The sequence below is a fragment of the Gigantopelta aegis genome, unplaced genomic scaffold (assembly GCF_016097555.1).
Source record: "Gigantopelta aegis isolate Gae_Host unplaced genomic scaffold, Gae_host_genome ctg2975_pilon_pilon, whole genome shotgun sequence".
Lineage (NCBI taxonomy): Eukaryota > Metazoa > Mollusca > Gastropoda > Neomphalida > Peltospiridae > Gigantopelta > Gigantopelta aegis.
This window is the reverse complement of record NW_024533125.1, coordinates 1-22,660: the sequence shown is the minus strand read 5'-3', so window position 1 is coordinate 22,660 and position 22,660 is coordinate 1. Positions and strand designations below refer to the sequence as shown.

Sequence of the window (22,660 nt, the reverse complement as noted above, 5' to 3'; positions counted from 1 at the left end):
AGATTATCGTACAAACCACTTCCAGGAGTTCTATGTGATACCAAATGAGTGACTTGTCTGTCTATGCTACCCATTAAACTTACCTAAAAAATCAGGTATGCCACTAGTAGTACTAATACCAGCTCCAGACATTACTATTATTTTTTTGTATTGCATTTTTACAGAACCCCTAGCTAAATCCTCACAGTAAATGTGTCACCATTTTTAAAACCTCTATAATGATCTCTTCTGAAACTTAGAGGTTTACTCGGACCTAAGGAAGCACTTGTATGAGACAATCTGATGTTGGATAGCTGATCTAGTGGTTGATTGATTGGATGGGGGTGTGGTTAATTTCAACAGGAACTGATTCGTGTAAAGCACTTGATCTAGAAGCTGTTCCAGATAAGGAGTGGCTTTGTAGAGGTGGCGCTCCTGTCATGCTTGAGACAGAATGGGTACTAGTTTAATTTGTCGTGTAATTTAGGTAAGTGCAATCAACTTGAGCCAAACTGGATTGACGAGTTGAAGAGTGGATTGACGTCGTAGACAATTTATGACTACAAGGTGTGTCACTTTGTCATGTCTTGATTTCCTTCGTTTGTGAAACTGAGCTTTTAATGAAAGTTCTCTGTGAAATTAGTCGAGTTTTGGTTTAATTTTACAGAAGAGCTTCGTTTTTCTTGGTTTTTTACTTGATGTTTTATCAATGTGATATTTAGTACCATATATGTCACTATGGGAAAATGGCTCTCCAGGTGTCGTTGAAAACTTGAAGTACGAGATACCCTACTGACATTTTGGGGGGGCTAAGAGATGGACGAATAGAGAAGTGAATGAACAGCTGGAATGGATACTTTTGAATTTGAGTCATTTAAAAATTGAAGTTTTTGGAACTGGATATAAAGGAAAGCTTTCAGTGTGCTTCTTAACAGTCTAAGAAATATGGAGTCATCAGTCATCACTTGTTCTATGAGGGAGGGGCTGTTGTTATGACAACTGTTCATGAATATTATGATTGGTAACTATGCTAATTACTCATAGTTATTATTAACTATAATAATTCATTTAGCTCAATAAAGTGCATGTGGCGTACTCGCTCTTAGAGTGTTTAGAAGGTGAGAAATCTATTTACTAAGTGACTAATCTTAGTGCTGTCGATTGATTTCAGTCATATTGCTATTTATGAGTGTCCTAGTTTCTCATGTCTTTACCGACTCTGCTATTGTTGATCGTTCTTGTACATGCCAAAACGTGCTGACCGCAATAAACAATGGGAGAGTTCAGATGGTGAGTCTAAGACGATAAACATAGTAAATACATGTTTGTTTGCCAAAGATTTGACAGATGTATTATCTTGTTGTCGTATTTACACTTAACTTGTTTTGTCTGATAGTAAGATCTATGTGGTTTATATTAAGGGATACCGATATATTGTAGTGCAGTGATGACTTACAATATATGTATCAATTTGGTTTTTTTGATTGCTATCATATAACTATCATGTTTATGGGTAGTTTGATAAACTTAATAAAAATGATTTGTAGTAGATTTGAATACCTGGTATCTACACAACATTGTTATTTTTATGTAGAGGGTATTCTATTGTGGTTGTGTGTTTTTGTTATATGTTAGCTCTGTCTTGAATAAAATCAAAATAAATGTTGCAAACCCTACCTGTACTTCACTCAGTATCAGCGGTACCTAGCAGTAAAGGAAGTAGCTTTTACTATTGTGGGTGTGTTATCACCACAATGGTTTGTAGTTGACAAGACTTTGAACTCTCTCTCCCCCTTCCCCCCCCCCGCCACTCCCCCCTCTCTATTCTCTCCTCTCTCTCTCTTCCCTCCTTTTTGCTTGCTATTATATTACTACATAAGCTATGTATGTGTAACATTATTATGTTTATAAACTAATAACGATGATATTTCAATTATTTTCTTTTGCCAATGGCAATAATCTTGTAGTTAAATTATTGAGACAAATGGTCAATTAAGTGTTTGTATAGTTTACGAGGTATTGTTAACTACTATAGTATGACGTATTCTTTTTGTATTGCAATTGCGTCATCGTTCTCTCTCTCTCTCTCTCTCTCTTGCCACCCCCCCCCCCCCCGCCCCCATCTCTCTTCTCCCTCTCAACACAACCGTCCGCGCACGATGTGAGTTTTCCTGAAGATCATATCAAGCTGACCAGATACCTCTGCACAAAAGTAGTACACTCTGTCATGTGCCGAACGAAATCACACACACACACAATACATCACACACCACACCACACACACACACACTGACTGAATGTACAAATGTTTCAAGTAACATAAAAACACCACATGATACCTATAATATTTACACTATCTACTAACATTATATACATAATTAACTGTTTCACTAATATCGATTTTTTTCAAATCTAATTTTGGATTGGTTGTTTTATATATCCTTGTTTGCTCACTCATCTTTCAAAGAAGATTTAAATGCATTTCTCCTACTACGTGATTTGTTTAAACAGACTGACAGCCTCCCAACCTGACTTTACGTATTATCATTTCGATTTTAGCTTGTTTTTATTCTTTGTCTACTTGTTAGTTCAGAGAAATAGAAAGACAGATATGTGTTAAAATAGTATATATTTTAAAAGTTTAAAAATACAGTTAACAATCATGGTATGTACAACAATAGCTTACAACTGTTTGAAAATGACTCTTTTTTGTAACCTGAAAAAAAACTTTTAATGTGGCTAACTAGTTATTTCATTGTTGTAAGCTTTAGAGCATTATTTGAATATATAAGAGTTAGGGTGTAGATAGGGTCATTGACAGACCTACCACACTTACAATCCAGAAAGTGTCTATATAATGTGGTGTAGTGTCTCTTTTCTGAGAAGAGTCCTATCAACTGTTCTATAGTAAAACACACATGGGTTTTTTTTGGAATAATTAAATTATATAAACTTTAAGAGAGTGAGAGGTGTAAACAAGTAAGAGCTGTTTTTGTGTTCTATTGCTACCAGGCTGGGTAGTAAGTAGAGTTCTTTTATTGTCATAATTGGTAGGTATGTGATAAACTTTGGCCTGAATGGAGGACAGTGAGTGGCTTCACTACACATACTCTAGTACAGACTCCTATATAAGACATCATTTTACCACATGAACCACATGAAAACACCGTTCTAGAGACAAAACAACAAGCTATGATCTACCTTTTATACTCTCAACTGAATAGCATATGGCTTATGGTATACATCATATATCTAACTGTATGTATGTATAATATTGGGCAGTTATGAGCTTCTGTACAATACTCTTCTATAGAATTCGTTTGATGTCTTTATGAAGCCAATTTTATTGGTACCTGTCACTACATTTTATTAATAAATGACTTTTCTAAGCTATCCTGATGTAATTATATTACAGTGTGTATTTAATAAAATGAGAGCTAGTATAACAGCTATGATAGAAGCTTAAAAATATCCTATTGTATTTTGAGGCATTAGTGCTAACTAGATTTATTACAGCTGCTCTTTTTAGTTAAGGATTAACGTTCCAACTTGTTTGTGGTAATTAGTGGTCTGCCAAATTTAGAGGGAGGAGTGTTTGATTGGTGCATGGTTGAAGGCTGTGGACATGATAATAAATGATAATTTAATGCTTCAATGAGTTTTAAACAACATCTGTTTTTACTGTAAATTATAAATGTGAAAATGAAACTCACCCACCCCTTCTCTCTGTTGTGTATGTATGCACCCATGATCTAACTCTCTTTGTTAGTTGTGAATTAGGCTTTTTGATGTGGGAAGCACATTAAGGAGACAACATCCTCATTAGCTTGAGGAATGATCTGTATTTCTTTGGATACATATTATGTTAGTTGGAAGAATTGAGTATCTGTTTTTTCTGATAGATAATGTATTTTGTGTTAGTTTTCCATGTCTGGTATCTGAGGATGAAATGGAACTACATTGTATTTGTTGGTTTAGTGACTGCTCAATGAGTAGAGTTATATAGGAATGTGAGAAACATGTCCTGTCCCTTTGTTAACTTGAATATAAAGCTATGCTTATTTGTTTATGGTAAAACAGTCATCTTAATAGTAGCTATTCTAGGTGACCGTGTAAGTACTGATGCTTACTAGTTTTAGAGCTTACTAATGGTAGGTATCCTAGGTCACTGTGGTAAGTAACTGATTTTTACTAGTCTAGAGCTTACTAATGTAGCCATTCTAGGTCATTGTAGTAATTAATGACTAGTTTTACAGTCTCACTATCATACATTGTAGATAACTTATATTGAGAACATTTCAGTGCCAAGAAGTTGTCCTATTTTTTAAGGACAAGTTATTTTTTATTTTAAACTAATCAAAATAATTTAGATTGTAGGTAGTTCTTTATTTATGTCTGGAATCTCAATATGGTCAGGCTCTGTGGTAGAGTAAACCATTTTAATGGTCCTTGATGCCATGTAGACCAGGGAATCTTGTCTTTATATATACATACATCAAGTACTTGTTCATAGTATGTCTTTGATATCAGACAAAGATATGACAAGTTTTACTCTAACAAGTTTGTGTAATGTCAACACAATAAAAGCTTTTGAAATGTTGCATACTCCAAATGAATTTTGTGACAGTTGTATTGTCGCTTTCTCATTATTAAACTTCAAACATCACTGACTAAATATAGTAAGCTCTAGCTACTGTTTGTAATCTCTAAGGCTAGTGGACATCATACTTGCCACATAGGATAGCTACTGTTTTGTAAGCTCTAGGCTAGTGGACATCAGTATTTGCCACATAGGATAGCTACTGTTTGTAAGCTCTAAGCTAGTGGACATCAGTACTTGCCAGCTACTCTTTGTAATCTCTAAGCTAGTGGACATCAGTATTTGCCACATAGGATAGCTACTTTTGTAATCTCTAAGCTAGTGGACATCAGTACTTGCCACATAGGATAGCTACTGTTTGTAAGCTCTAGGTACATAGGAGAGCTACTGTTTGTAAGCTCTAGGTACATAGGATAGCATTGTTTGTAAGCTTTAAGCTAGTGAACATCAGTACTTATTACAGGACCTAGGATTACTAACTACCTTTAGTAAGCTCTAGTGAACATCAGTAACATTTACTGGTATATTTATTTTTTTATTCTACATTTTTGATAATTACATACACAGATAATGGTTATTATGATACTTAACATACCATTTCCTAAGAGTTGTCTGTACCTAGTTTCTTTGTAATGTGGTTTTTAAGAAATATTTACAATTGTTGACAGTTTTAAATAGTGTTTATTGTACTTACCAATGGAAGAGAGAGCACGATCTCATTAATTTTGCTACACTAGAGCGACTTTAACAAACAGAGAAAAGAAATAATAATAAATTGACTATTTCCCTAGTGATTTGTTATCTATGATTGTGTATGTGTGTATGTTATAATGTTATACTATACTTATTAATAATAACATATTCATGATGATAATTGGACTTGTTTAGTTTGTAAAATCTATTTTCTTAACAATATTCATAAGACATGACTACCAGTTTAAATTCAACTAGTCTATTTTTTAATACCATTTTAACATTAAACTGTATCTATATGTTATTAAGAGTCGTGTACATAGTAATGTTCTCATCTTGAACACTATATATTATGTACTATACAGACTTTTGACGGTGTTATTTGACATGTAAAACATGTACATTTTGGACTGTAATTGTCACCATAATTGGCATCATTAGTATTGCTAATGATGAGGGCATCAGATTATATCGTATGGACAGGATACAATGGTGTGTTATCAAGGACTAATCAACAATAATTAATAAGTTAATGATATCAGATGTGACCTATTGTCCCTTTATTGTTGTGTTGATGATATATACAGCTGCAATGTTTATGGTTTAAGGTTACAATTATAGTCAATATATGTATTCCATTATAGCCTTTTTTAGTATACACGATAACATTCCTATGTCTAGTACACAACTTGTTTTTTGAACTTTGGTGATAACACTTTATAGGATATGATATCATATTTACATACCTTTGTACTTATACTTCAATGAAGAGCACAAAAGAATACTCCAGGACATACCTGACATAAGTAGACTATGTTGTTACTAAGGGCTACTATGAGGTCAATAAAATATCAGTTATGACTTGACCCACAGTAGTATGTCTACTGTTACCTTTATCACCTTATGATTAAGTACATGTGCATACACTACCCTCTTATTAAATACATGTACATGTATAAACCACTTGTTAGATATATAATATGTATGTATAATATGTGATCATTGTTCATAGTATATATCCTCTTAAATGATGCATATATGTCACTTCAAAAATAATAAAGTTTGCATGTAGTCAATTTTTAATACAGCTGTTGTAAGCAGCTGGTTTGATTTAAATATTTATAATATGGTATGTGTGATATCAGTGTTATTATTTTTTGTATAGAATATCCAAGTAATTTGAATGTAAGTGAAGTTTTATCAGAGACTGCTGTTATTAAGTGGATGGCGGTGAGTTACCACTGCATTAACAGTCCATTGAGTTTGTTATAACAATGTGTTAATGGAGTTATTCTGTGTTAAATTAAGATAATGTTAATCTGCTGTACTACTTTATTGGTATTTATTAATTATTACTACAACAATATCGTACTTGAAAAAAAAAATCTCCTATAATTTTTTTGGGAAGATACTGACTTAACAGTGGGAATATTGACTAAAGCTACAAAGATTGTATAATAGCAGGAGTGTCTGTCAAAGACTATAACTATAGAATGCTAGAAATATAGGCAGAGAATAAGCAGCTAATAAAAAGCTTTGAGCTTGATCAATCAGACCAATCATGACAGTGTTTGCAATTAGAAATCCATTGGTATTAAGTGTGTTGGTGGCTGACTCAGCAGTTAAAGGACATAGTTTTTTGTTTTCATTTGTTACTTTGATTGTTGTATACAATACTAATAAAAAAATGATAAATTTGCTAATATGGTCCAAAACAATTCTGGTATGTGCAATAAAAACTATTTTACTTTTTGCTATGTTATGCTAGTATCCCAATATATGCTGACTACAGAGCTATGTACACATGTACTGTTGTTCACTGTATTCCCACTAGGGAATATTATTCTCAATACAGCTTTAATATTATAAACACAATGGTTATAAATATATGATTACACTAATGAGATAAGTATGTCTATTGAGCTTGGTAATGTAATCTATGAAACACTTATCATTTATTTGTAGTTCATATTGTCATGTACATGTACATAATTAGCAACAACATTATTACAAGGTCATCAAAGAGAATTATAATTGGATTTGTCATATTGAGGATTAATGATATAAATTGAGAATTGAGTCTCTCTCTCTCTCTCTCTCTCTCTCTCTCTCTTCTTCTCTCTCTCTCTCTCCTCTCTCTCTCTCTCTCTCTCTCTCTCTCTCTCTCTCTCTCTCTCTCTCTCTCTTCTCTCGCTCTCTCTCTCTCTCTCTCTCTCTCTCTCTCTCTCTCTCTCTCTCTCTCTCTCTCTCTCCTCTCTCTCTTCCACACACACACACACACAGCTAAATATAGAAAAATGTAACTGGTTTATGAAGTCTATTCTGGCCAGTTTATACCTCAACATATCAGAGTATCAACGTGGTCTGGTCTCTATGACAACACTGACATCACTTCAAGGCTTCACTGATATTATGTGACAGTTAGAGGAAGGTGTGGTTCACATCAATATGGAGTAGCATCTCCTAAAATACGATTTACTACCAAATCAAGAGGTTAGTAGACTGATCCATCCATTATATATTCATTCCATTCCTTTCTTCATCTGTCTGTCTCTCGTTATCCATTATCACTAATTTACTTGTTATCATTTCATTTTGCACCACATTAACATATATAAAACACGTTCCTCACTTATGTAAAATTCATTGAACGTTATGTCTTGTTAACAGAACTAGCTATAAACAATGTGTACCAATATAGACATCACACATAGCATATTGACTGATGTATTAATATAATAGCTAATTGACCGACTTATTAATATAATAAGATTTTTACTTGGTCTCATATTACAGTGAGGGAGAGAAAATGGTAAATGCCCTTGGTATGTGTTATAGAATGACAGAGTAAACTTAGCTTCTTTTGAGTATAATACTTTTCTCCTAATAACAGCTGCTGGCATCTAGTAAGTAGTTGATTGATTGTTCCTTGGTGTTCACTCCCACCTTTACTAGCCATTACATGTATTGTTGCCATAGCAACCAACATGACTCACTTAAACAGTTTCATTATTTTGTTCAACAATTGTATGTCTTCCCATCCTATGCATCCATTTGTCTATCCATCTATCCACAGATTTATCTATATATCTATCCAACTCTCTATGCATCCATCTGTCCAATTTGTCCATCTAGCTGTTCATTCCTATACATCTGTCTAATTTATCTATCCATCCATCCATTCTCTTAGTTATCCATTTATCCATACATTAATCCAATCTATATATCCATTTTAGCTCCTGATGAAGCTGTTGTGATTACATTCAATGGGACGTTTACCAGATTATAGTGGTGTTAGGATTTGTTGGACAATGCTCCCTTATAGTAAATGGAATGGAATGGCTTTGAACTACATTTGCATGTAACAGATATCACACCAGACTTCGTCGATCACTTGAATTCTATCATAAACCATTCAATCACAGTTGTCTTGAAATTTTAAGTTTGACTGTAAGCTGTTTTTTAGATAGAGGAATAGATGCACAGATAGAAAGATGGATGGATAGATTAGATAGAGGTGATTTCAAATCACAACAGGTGATTCTTGTCTTTATTCTCTGTTGATATGGTGATCTCATTCTCTCTTTCTTTTGTTTCAGTTTAACAACCATACATTGCATTTATGCAAGCATTCTCTAGTGGAGGCACTGGTCCTTACAGTAATCCTCTGGTCTTCACATTCGGTAAGTCATCATTAACACACCATGTGCGTCAAAATTCATCTCTTATTATCTCTCTATAGAATCTCCGCCCACTCCAGCTCCAAGTATTGAACCCTCGCCAACATCGGAATTTAATCTTTTCACATCATGGATGTTTTACGCTATTGCTATTCCATCAGCAATAGTCCTTGTTTTGTAATTGTTCATTGTTTATCGTATGCTGTAAGAAACGTTATGAACCAAAGGTTCAAGACAAGTGTCCTATGTCAGAGGTATGTCTTTTTGTATAGATAGTTTTTGTGAATTTACAGAGTTGTCTAAAAAATAAGATTTTGAGTTCTCCGATTGCTTCCTTTCTCTGACATGCTTAATAGTTGATAGCAAAATTTTAAGGAAAGAAATTGTAATTCATCGAATTTTTTTATTTAAGTTATATTGTCACACAGTAAGGGATCATTTAGGTTTGTGTTCCACAGGCAAATTATAATCTACTCAATTACTAGTAGAATTTTTTTTTTCAATTTTATTACTTTCCCTTAACTATTTATTTTTTGTCTTACTTGTCTTTGATGGTGTTCTCTAAGAGTTTTTACTGCCGTCATCTTTGTTGTTGAGATGACTGCAAGGTGTATTATCAATCTCATTTCTATTTGTAGATATTCAAAGAAATGTTACAGAAGGGAAGATGATGTGTTGGGTAAGTCCAATTACACTATATAACCGTGCCCAAAATAGGTCTTAGCCACACCACATGCAGAAGATGAGTGACCTTTCTTTTTATTTTCCATTATACAGACGGTTTGATTCAATGACACGATTTGAGTCAGTTCGATCATCCCAACAAAATCGACCCCTCCCACCTAACCCCCCCCAACGCCCACAATCCATTACATGTTCTACATAGTACTCCCAGCACTACCAGTATGCAAGCACATCTTATTGGCCGAGATCACTCGCCACCTGCTTTGTTTGAAATGAACCAATTCTATCCTCAAGTATCTCCTGGATATCCTTCTCAGCACCATTATCCTATGGAGTCTGAACCACGCCTACGATCAGCATCAATCACAAGCCCACATCAACCAGGTCCCACCCTATCTCAGCCACTTTCTGACATTAGTAGTGTTACTCCGAGTTCTGTTTTTTACAGAAAGTAATCTTCCTCACCCCTGACAATCGAAATCCTTTCTCGCCCAATAACCCAGTGCCGTATGAAATCCCTATTTTTCTGAGAGTGGTCATCATTCGGTATCACCACCAGCGCACATGCACAGTTCTCTAATCCTCACAGACCACATACAGCAACTGGAGTTGTTCCACTACAGCTGTTGGTGTTCTCTCAGCCATCATTCAAGTCATCAACACAACACTGCTTTGACTCAAAGCAATATGGAGTTTATTTGAACTCAATGCTCGCCCATCCCACCTCATCGTGCACATAGCAATGCTGGATTAAATACACTCTCCTAATGATCCTTTTAGAGACAACCATTCAGCATCACCACGATTAGTACACCTGAATCTGGCTTGTATTCTGAGATCCCTACAGAATCAGGAGAACCTGTAATATCTGGTCCCATTGATACTAAACATCGTGGTCTACCTCTCAATTCAATGGGGGGGTGCAAACTCTCCAGTTAGTTCAGATCAGTACAGCAGTTATTCTGATATTCCAACTGCTTGTATCCAGCACTGAAGGAACAAATATTGAGGAACAGGAGAAAAAAGATAAATTCTCACCACATTTGAAATCTTATCCTTCTAACGGTCAACATAGTCCGGACATTCCTCATTGTCAGATAGCATTCTCATCTTTTTCACTGATAGTCAAAGCCGTTCACCATCCCGGGAAAAAGGAAGTGTAATAAACAACTTAGTCCTACCAAATCTTCTTCCTCTCAGCATCGCACAGTCAGGAAGGGACCCAATAAGACAAAATGGAGGAGATCTGAAGAGCAATGCATTGCCAAGAACAATTCAAAATCAAGTCACGTATCTAGCCATTTTAAAGAGGTATGATATAATGATAAGTGATATAGTTCTGTAAATGTATCTATTCTAGACAATATAGAACCTAATAAAATTAATGTACTGATTAGAGAGTTATCCTTTTTTTCAGATGTCAAAGTTATAGTTTATTCTAGTAGTAGTATATACAGAATGTAGGTGTGGAAAATTGAAGTTGTGTTTTTGTCGTGTGATCTTAAAGTGCTAAATGGTACAAATCCTGGCATCTTCTACCTAACAAGTTCGGCACTTTCTACTCTGTTTGACAAAGGATGTGGCTTACTTTTATTGTTTAAACTGGGCACTTGTAGCTACTACATAGGCTCTTCAAACTGTCTTGTAGCAAATTGTAGTTAAACTCTATTTTTAAGACTTTTCAAACAATCTTAGGACATTATAACATAAATTTTTGTTCTACTCTTGTGACCATTGTGTATTAAGTAAATTTCTGACACACCCACTACTACTTCTATTCTAATAATTTTTTTGTGCTAACTTGATTTGGTATCCTAATAATTTGAGTGGAGTATGCTACCCTTTATATAGTATCGCCAGCCCTCCCTTAAATGAAACGGGATGGTCTGGTCGATTATTATCGACTGTCTTGTTTGAAGTATCACTGGAAGTCCAGTAATACTTACCTGATAAATAAATAAGTGATGGATCATGTGTGAAGTTTGTAGAGGAATAATTCTACTTTCTATTAAACTGTTCTTTGCTCTTGTGGATGTTTGTACAGAAGTAAATCATCTTTATAGTTGTTGTTGTTGTTGTATTTATCATTTAAGTTGTGAAAAAAAATGATTGTGAATGAATTTATTGATAAAGCACACTTAACTAAGTCCTTTTCATATTGATTGTGTAGTTAAACAATAGTGAAAACAAAGTGTCCTTGTAAATTCTCTTTCAATTTGATACTATGCTATCAGCCATCACATGATCAATCACCTACTTAGTTATTTTCAGTATTGTCTGACATTTTAAACAAGAAAGTTATTAGCAATCCCCTTCCTGTTTCATTTAAGGAAGGGATGGCTACATGAGACTACTCCTTTCATTGTTGTTAATGATCCCATTAAGAAACCTGTAGGATGACTGGTAGTGAATATTTGGTGGGGTGGGGGCAAAGACATATTAACATAAAATGCCAGTGAGTTACCATGCCCACAAATGTTATTATTATAGGAATGTACTTTGTTTCTCAGACAAGTTCACATGATAAACAATTTTCTAGCGTATTGATATATTACATGTAATTTATCTTTTTCCTCTTTTTCTTTCTTTAATATTAAGTACATTTGACTTGTAATAACTTTAGGTACTTATTCCATTATATTAGAAAGACAGTGTACATAAGTCAGTTTATTATTATGACTAAGTTGAAAAGTGGTTGTTCCTGTTACAAAAATAATGTATAGATTTATAATAACAGATAAGTCCAATGTATAATACCCAATATAATAACAACCAGTTTCAATAACCCATATATTAACATACCTTATAATAAATACCCAATAACATAACCTTAAACCAGTTTTAATAACCAGTCATTACACACCCCTAATTTATAATACCCAATATAATACAAACTAGTTTCAATAACCAATATATCATGTACTCTATAACAACTGGTTTGTAATAATGGTACAAAGTATGCACTATAGAAATATTATAATAACCCATATTTATCATTAGTAATAATGGAGACATGTTAATTTACATTCATGTCAAAAGCATACAATGATAGTTATTATTATATACTTTAGTAGCTATTGTTGTACACATAGTTATAATGTTTTTCACTAAGACACACTATCCGATATTACAATAAGGAAATACCAAATGTACATGATGAATGGAAGTATTTCTAAAACACTTACAACAATAAAATCAATTAAAACCCACGAAATATCAATAAATAATATTGTTATTGTTAATTTATATTATAATTTAGCTAGACAACATGTTTTTTTAGTGTTTGACCGCTTACAACAATATAATAAATCCTAAACCACAAAACTCATAAATCCTAAGATTATAAAATACTGCTCCTTACTATAAAGTTAGGTCAGACCATGTAGTTATTCATGTCTAATGACATATTTGCTCTTGGCATTCAGTGGCACATGTTTGGTATCCACAAGATGTACTTTCACTACACTATGGTTTATCAGTTTATACAGGTGGAAATAGATTCCAGCTAAAGGGTGTGTTCAATTATGTTTATTCAACAGAATCCCTAGAAATGTGCACATAGTATCTTGATAATTTATTTTATAATCTTTTCTTTCTACAGTCTAAAGAATCTGAGTCTCCTTCAGCTCCTGCCCCCTTATCTCTCACCTGCTAGTTTAAAAGGTCATCCTGAGACCAGAACCCACGCCTCCCAGTCAATGAAGTAGTCTTTTTTTGATTTTTGTCTGATCAAACTATACTCATAAATGTATCAATACTAACATTAAGTATTTTACTGACATCTTTGCAACATATGATAGTCACATGATACTCAAGTGACAGTCAGCTTTTTAAGTCTAATGCTGTTTTATTTACCTTAATTATGTACATGTGTGTTATAATGTGTTCATTGCAATTTTGATTTTATCTATCTTAAATCTTTTTCTCTTTTCATATTAATAATTAATTTAAAATTCGTTGTTTAGAAGATTCACATAATTACAAACTATAATTTTATTTCATCAATAATTGTAATGGTAATATTTTAAACTCAATCAATCAATATATTCACCATCCAAAGAGGAATTCCTCCCAATGACCTCAAAACTTCAATTAGTATTGTACAGGCAGTGCATGCTGAGCATGTGATGAAAGAATGTTTATACAATAGCTGCATGTGGAGGGGGTGTGTATCAGGTTCGCCTTCATTAATGATGGTGTGATCGTTACTTTTTAAATATACTATTTTATACGCGCTTACCGCCACAAGAAACTCTCAGAGAAAGACACACAAAGAATTGGTTCAATTTCAAAGCTGTTCTTCAGGGCTCATCTATTCAACGTTACGACGATCCAGTACAATCGTCTAAGCAGTAACTTAACTACTAACTAGAAAGTAGGCTCTCATTTTCCTAAGGAAGGTTTCTCTGGAATGCCCGCAAGGGTTTCGTAGTATTCACGCCATTAATTATGACGACGATAATTTTGTCTTAACAATAAAGAGCTTTAGGTATGAACAAGAATTCTCACTAATTCTGAAGTCTAGAAAGCGCCAGCATATATGGAAAGATAACTACACTATTATTGACTGTCCACTTCAAGAATATACCGAAGGCAAACCTCTACTACATCCAACCTGCTAAGCGTTCTTCGTCTGTTAGACATTCCCGAAGTGTCTCATACGGTAGCTTTTTTAACTCACTTCTCCCTCGACCTCTACTCGCTAAAACGCTTAATACCTAAAGAAAAGAAAGGCGAAAGTGTTCAAGTCGAGCATATTTATACTTGTACTGACACTGGTAAGGCGGAGCCCGCCACTAAGCAGGAAGAGGTGGTGTTACCAGGATGAGGATTCCTGTCAAACCAAGGAGGAGCCATCAAAGGAAGTGTTACTAGTTGAGGAATCCAATCCAGTTCTGAGCAGCAACAGCTGCCTGGCCGACCAGGCCACCACACACTGACTCTGTCATTGAATCTCCAACCCATTTCTTGATCAAGAGGCCTTTTTAAACAGAGTGTGATAGACAAATTCAACTTCTTCTAGAATTTATATCACTACATATCACTCGTATCCAAGAAGAAATGGAACTATATAAGACTAAGACAGAACAACCCTGTTTTACCAGTTAGATCATATAATGAAATAAATAGTATTCCAGAAGATGAAGAGAAAGCAAGTCAGGATGATGACATTAAATCCATAGGAGGACTCAGGAATAGAGGATGACCACTTAACACTCACCAAAGGATTCCTATCTCGTATTCGAGAAGTAGCTATATCTCTTAAAACTAATCTAGAAACTCATTACAACACTTGATGAAATGGTGGGCGTTTATGACCACGAACTGGGAATACATCTGGTCAAATGTTACTGGCAAAATGTGATTCCCAAAGCAAGACTTACATGAACAACTTGAGAGTGTTTTAAGTAAGATTGACAAAGAGCTGGAATTAATTGACTCCAAAGAAAAAAACAATAAAGACAGAATAGCAATAATCACACTAGCTAAAGCTAAACAGAAAATATAGGAATCTGTGATTTTTTTTGCATTCCTTCTACTACTACTTGTGATGGTTGTGACGTCAGGTCTAGCAGCTTATTATCCCCGCCAGTCGTTGGGTTCATTCTCCTTCGTCTGATACGTAGTCCCTTTTTGTTGTGCTGTTCATTTATCTTATCGGTTTCAATATTATGGTGTGGGCACGAGTCAATATTAATTATATTAGTATTTTCAACTTCCCTGAGAAAGGCATTCCAACACCTAAGGTCATCTTTCGTATTGCCAGTATAATAACTGTTTCTTTTTTCATTGCTATCTATAACATGTTTTACTACTGGTCATATTGCTCTGTATATTACAGACAAGGTTGTTGGTTTAACAATGTGGCTAATCCTCTTGTTGTTTCTGCTCAATCCGTTCAATGTTTTCATTCGTAGAGGACGAATCTCCTTTATTTTGGTTGTTGTGAGGATTTTAATATCGCCTTTCCCGGTCGTTCCATTTGGAGACTTTGGTTTTGCTGATCAGCTCAAGTACTGTCGCTTTGTTACTTGATGTTCAATTTCTCTTGTGTTACATTGGAATGGATACTTGGAATTCAAATTTGAATTTTAAAGACTTGTACGAGTAGTAACAATGGCATACGACCTGTTTATTTCGTGTTTGCCATCGCTATGGCGATTTCTACAATGTTACGATGTTATCAGAAGACAAAGAAAATAGCTCACCTAATCAATGCAGTCAATATTTCACAACATTTCCTGTAGTTTATTTTTGCCACCATATTTTGCAATGAAGGTAAAACCATCGATGAACTTGATACACTTAGATCGAAGGAAATCGGATGGGTAGTCATTCTCTGGTTCATATCCTCATTTGTACATGCTATATATTGTTTTCCTGTGGGACGTGAGAATGGACGGGGCCTGTTCTGCTTTAGTCATCGACCATCCTACCCCAACTCTATTATACCCCAAATGGATCTATTTTGTGGCTATTGTATTTGATTTCTTAATTCGATTTGCTTGTGCTCTCAAACTGACACTGGCTATTGTCTATCATTCAGATTCTGATCTATCTATTCCGGACTCATTGTCGCTGAGGATGCTGCGGAGATGGGTATGGAACTTTTTTAGGGTTAGAGTATGAACAGGTTTTACGATCTTCAAATATTTAGAACTAAATTTCAGTTTCATTTTAAATTATTTATTTAATATAATTATGACCTATAAAAAATCTAATTAATTGTTAACATTGAGGGTGTGGCCTAAGGGCGTGGTTCTTGCAAGTTTTGGGACGATGCCAGTTATAAAGTTGAAACATGTTTGTTCTGTTAGCTCAGAAGATCCAGTAAGTACACATGCACACACACGCATATGTTATAATTGCAGGACAAGCAGCTGCAATATTTGTATAACTATCCAGTTATAATTATTGATCTAATATTCCACAGAATCATCCAGCTGATAATTTACTAACAGAGGAGACATATCGAAATGGGCTTGTGCGGCTAGTGGGGAGAAACAAGCTGTTGTAGTCATTGATGTATGTATCCTAGTACAGACGTATATATACTTTATAATGTGTCATTATTTAGTTTGAGAAAGCGTCCAATATACACTCTATAGATATTGGTGAGTATCTGTTTAATTGTTATTATTAATTAACATTCCATACTTATCAATTGATCTGTTCATTTATTTATATCTACATGTATTTGTCCAGCTGTCCATTTATTCATTTACCAATCCATCTATCCATTGCAGGTAATAATGGTAGTGCATTTATAGAGGTATTAGTTGGTCGTAGTAGTGGAGGGTCAGAAGAGTATCAAGTTTTTTTAGTGGCTAGTAGTTTATGATCCTTCTGAGTGTAAAGGATGGACCAATGCTAATAGAGTCAGATGTTTTGGTAAGGACCTCCTCTCATGAATGTTAATATTCTATGCCATCAGACAAATGTCACAAAATCCTTTAAAGGATTTTAAGGGTCGGGATTTCATAAGAATTGATTCTCTGAGAGAGAGAGAGAGTGCTGTAGACTGTTTCTATTGTTACATTATAGTAGTTTATGCTTTTTTGTAGGCAAAGATAAACTGTCAAAAGGTATTGTTGATCAGAAATGGGATCGAGTAAAATTGGTATGTACACAACCCTTTAATAAGGTATTAATAAACATACATGTACATGTATTATTAATTTTTTTCTATTAGACGGAAAAGTATGGTCTCTCATTTATAAAATTCCACTCCCCGCCCACTGAAGGAACCACACCCACTGATGATCAGGAGTCCTCTTCGAAGAAAATAGGAATTTTTAATTTAAAGAGGAACCAAAGTCCCTTCCCTCTGGCTCCACCCTCTTATTCAAAAAAGAGGCCAAGAGCCACTCCTCCAAAGACAATGGCTGCTAAAGTAAAATTGATACATAACTGACAAAATAAATGATATGATGTAATGACCACACCTACTCATAGGTAAGGCAAAGCACATCTGAAAGCATTAAAAGAGAGGACGCTACTGTCCACCTCGAACCAGCTAAACTATTAAACCAGATTCTAAAAAGACAGAATCTACTAGAAAAGTAAGTAATTCTATTCTGCATTTACTTAAACCTCCTTTCTGGTTCATCTTTCATGTGTTTTAGTTAGTACATGTATATATATATATATATATCCTTGGAAATCCTGTATTGTTCTAGCTTGTTCTACTATAGAAACTGCATCCAGTATTCCAAAGGAAGCTCCACCTACTAAGAAGACTAAAGGTATTATCATGTGTATATACGATGTAGCATAATTATTTTAGCAGCTGAAAAACCACCCAATGTTAAACTGGTTGAACCAGTTTTTGTTTGATGAATACTGGTATGTCAGGTTTTTAGAGGTTTCATTAATTGGCTTAATTTTTAGAAGGGGTTGTCTTTAGTCTCAGTGGTTTTCAAAATCCCTATAGAGGAGAACTAAGAGGCAAGGCAATTGAAATGGAGCAAAGTATGAACCTGATTGGGGACCACATTGTACCATCTCATGTGAGTAGCAATGTTTGTACACTTGTTTTTGATTCTCCATCTTTTCTATTTATATATCCTTTCAACTGTTTATCAATCTATTTCATTGTTTTTGTTTGTCAATTTATCCATCCATTCATTCATCCATTACATGTTTCTTGTTCAGCCATCCATTCATCCATTACATGTTCATCTTGTTCATCCATCATTCATCCATTCATCCATTTCAATTCATTCATTCATCCATTTCACATGTTTCTTGTTCATCCATCCATTCATCATTTCACATGTTTCTTGTTCATCATCCATTCATCCATTACCTGTTTCTTGTTCATCCATCCATTCATCCATTACGTGTTTCTTGTTCATCCATTCATTCATCCATTCATTCATTCATTTATCCATTCATTCATCCATTCATCCATTCATTCATTCATTCATCCATTACATGTTTCTTGTTCATTCTTAGCTGTGCGTTTTGCTAACCCTCCAAAAATTTAGTCAAGTTAAATGTAAGTATTATATGAAATTATAAATAACAGCTGTAAACCATTATCACTAATATACAGGTTATTTATAATAGTAATAATAATAATAGAGAGAGAGGGGAGAGAGAGAGAGAGAGAGAGAGAGGGGGAGAGAGAGAGGATAGACTCCAAAATGACCAGGGAACTACACAGTCCACATGTGTCAGGGTTTTAGGGTCACAAAGCTTTTAAAGTACTTAGTTCCCTTGATTCTATCAATTAGAATATAACCACAAATTTATAATGACATATGTTTAGAAAATAACTAAATAAATGTAGTGAGTGTCTATTTATAGAAGGTAGTCGTTTGTGACTGACCAATCAGATTGCTTCATTTATGTACACTCAAAAGTCAAAAGTGAAAAGAATTTTCTTTCCTTTTCCCAAATTAGAACTGATGTTATTATTATAAAGACAATATAATTAATGACAAACAAAATAAATACACTGAATGTTTTGTACTGGACCATATACAGTAATAATATAGTAGTACTGAATAATAATATTGTTGTAGCCTTGTATGATATACTAATGTTACTTTGAATATGAAAGCAGACATCATGTGTTGTCAGTAGTACTACTGTCATTGTTTATATCTAATAATGTACAGAAATAATTAAGTATTTAAATTGAGTTAATTATTATCTCAGCTCATAAAGGAATTATTGTCAAAAAAGAACGGATCTTAGATTGTTACAAACGAAAAAAAGACAACTTGCTAAAAAGTAATTTCTTCTAATTTACTATATCATCTCTTTGTCCTCCATTAATGTACTTATCTGTATATCCATTCATCCATCTATACATTCATTCATTCGGCCATTTATCCATGCTACATCCATCTATACATTCAATCCATCTATATATTCATTGCATCCATCTATAATCATTTATTCATCCATCTATATATTCATTCATCCATTCATTCATCCATTATATATTCATTCATCCATCTATATATTCATTCATCCATCTATACATTCATTCATCCATCTATACATTCTTCATTCCCATCTATATATTCATTTATGCATCCATTTGTCCGTTTCTATAGATATCGTTTCCCATCAAGTAATGATGATGAATTCTGAGGATGAAAAAGATTATTAATGACAAGAGAGAGTATGAGATATACAAGAAGTACAATACACACAAAAGGAAAGTAAAACAAGAAGACAAAACAGATATAAGTAATAATGTTTCTGCTCTATATGTTATTTAATATTTTGTTGTTAGCTCTGCCCTCTCATCTTCTTCCACAAGAAGAGGATGATCCTTATGGTGGATCAACTGATGAATGTTCTGATATGGAAACTAACCAGGTAGTGGATGTGTTATTGCTTAATGATATTCACGGGCCATTATAATTTTATTAACTAACAGTTTGATGATTTGTATCTTTAGTTATGAATATTGTTATTATAATTATAAAATTTTTGCCATCTAGTTACTAAGGAACGAGATGGTAGTTCATCGTCAGGACGACACTGATGAATATGATACAGAAGATGAAATTGAAATTGTAAATTAAGTATGTTATAACTTTTAATTAATTTTGATCGTGTTTATTTGTTCATTTTTAATTACATTCCACTACTTGTGATACTACCTGAAGTTAGTTATATTTAGTGGAAGCTTTGTCCCTTTCTCTTTGTCACACACCGCACACACACACACACACACCCACACACACACACACACACACATGCACACACATATCCTGTATATCACTATCATTACAATTATATTTGAGCCAAACATAAAGATTCTACTATTTAATTAATAATTATATAAGAACTTTATTTATCAGTATATCCTTTGCAAAGTGTTTATGATATCATTGTAATATCTCCTACATCCTTACATGTACATGTACATCCTTACATGTAGTACATGTACATGTATATCCTTACATATACAGTGCATGTACTTGTCACTTATTGGATGTTGTGATGACTAGTTTTCTATATATGGAATACAAGACTCTATTATTGTTTCATTTTGTTTACGTTAAAAGTTGCCATGGTGATACCACACTAGCATGAAAAATTTGTCCACTTGTGCAACACTTTTCATGTTTTCTCTTCAACTAATGACTTCAACATTTTATTGTAGAGGGAGGTGGTGTGTGTTCTTTCTTTGATATGTGATTTATCTCATTCATGGGAATGTAGTTTGTTTATTATAATAATCTCTTTCTCTGAATATTTCTATCTTTACTTGTCTCTATCTTTCAGTGAATTGTGTGACTTTATCTTTCCTGGGTAGTTGAAGGGTCTATTTCTATATTAACTCTTTTATTTCCAATTCTTTTAATGTGTACCAATATTCCTATGAATGCTTGGAGCCACATGTTACATTGTGTGTGTGTTGTGATCTGTGTGTGATGTGTGTTGTGATCTGTGTTGTGATGTACTGCATTTATTTTTATATGTAGGTAAGTACATCTATTGATGCCGTTTATAACATTTTAATACTGACTTTAGGATACTGGAAATCAATGTCATACTTTAATGCCAAATAAATACTATATATATCCAGACCCTAAACATGACTCTGGAACCTAATAATAAATTAATTTTTAAATTTAATTTGACATCCACAATATGCTTTAAAATATTATACAGCTTACTTTTAACAGTGACAATGAGTAACTAATAACTACTATGACAACAGACAATTAATTATACTTTGAAATTTGTCCTTTGAAACTGCTAATATCTTATCTCTTTAACATACTAGAGCAACAAATTAGTCAAAATTTATCAAACAACATTTATAGGACAATTGTATTTTTAACTGATTGTTTGAAATTTATTTGCATGTTCAGATACCATTTTGTATTTATGGTTACATATCATTGCAGTTGCTAGCATGATAGCCATCACAGTTTTTGCTAAATGATGTATTACAGAGCATTCTATAATAGGGATGACATGTACTGATATAGGTAATAATTCAGGAAATAGCCATTTAGTAGAGAGAGACAAAGGCATGTAGTAAATGACAGTGTAGTATCATCACAATGAGTGAACAAGTATCCTATTATTTCAATGTATCACATAACAAAGGAAATGATTAGAGATAAAATCTACAGTCATTGTGTGTGGTGATTTTCTTATGAGTGGACAACTGTCAACATTGTTCATCAGTATGTATATAAAATTGGGGAATAGTCTAAGAAAACTTACAGTATCTAGTATTAGAGGCACATGTCATTGTCATCTGAGCAGACAGTCAAAAAGGTGTGATCATCAGTCATATATTATCATTTTGTGTCATGATGACTACAGGGTACAAGCCACAATAAGTGATATCATTTGTCACTTGTGGTTACTTAGTAAAGTAACCAAAGCAAATTGCATTTCATTTTTTAAATATAATTTTTTTATAATTAACGGAATATGCCTCTCTATCTTATGTAACGTTGGTATTTATATCGATGAGAGGTGGTGGTATGCTCTTTGTGATGTCTTTGAAATTTTCATTTGGTTTGTGGTAATGTAGGTTCATAGGAATGATTCATAACATCTAAAATAGAAAGTACATTTTGTGTCGGAATTAGGACACATCCCCATAGACAAATCTTTTTATAGTTTATTATAAAACCCATCCATTTCCCTTCCATCAAAAACGTTATCTTTTATCCTTTTTTAGTATGGTGTGACACATCACAACCATTCTTCAAAAATGTAATATAACTTAAAATTCCTGTTTATTCTTGTGTATTCTTCTTTGGAGAGCATTCCTTTAACCCTAAAATATACAAAACAATTAATTTTCTTTGTTTCTCAAGTTTTATTGTATTTCCTTATCCATTATGACTTCCTTTTCCCCATGCATAGATTTCTTGATGCTACAAGCATGTCGAGGTATAAAGCGTAACTGAGATGTAAGAATTATACTTATCCAACTCTATACTGAGATTTTAAATATGAGCATAATAATTAATTACAAAAGATATACATATACTGAATTAACAGAATTTTACGATTACACATAATTAAA

At 33.6% G+C, this 22,660-nt stretch overlaps 1 protein-coding gene across 1 annotated transcript in view; it reads left to right on the top strand.

Annotated features, from left to right (window-relative positions):
* The window catches only part of LOC121391798 (histone acetyltransferase esa1-like), a gene marked incomplete at its 3' end in the record, with an annotated part of 29,407 nt that extends 9,233 nt beyond the window's left edge, over window positions 1-20,174 (top strand). The window contains 2 exon segments of the mRNA XM_041523296.1: window positions 19,889-19,974; window positions 20,100-20,174. Of these exon segments, the coding sequence (XP_041379230.1) occupies window positions 19,889-19,974; window positions 20,100-20,174 (161 nt within the window).
* Between the last annotated feature and the right edge of the window lie 2,486 nt (window positions 20,175-22,660).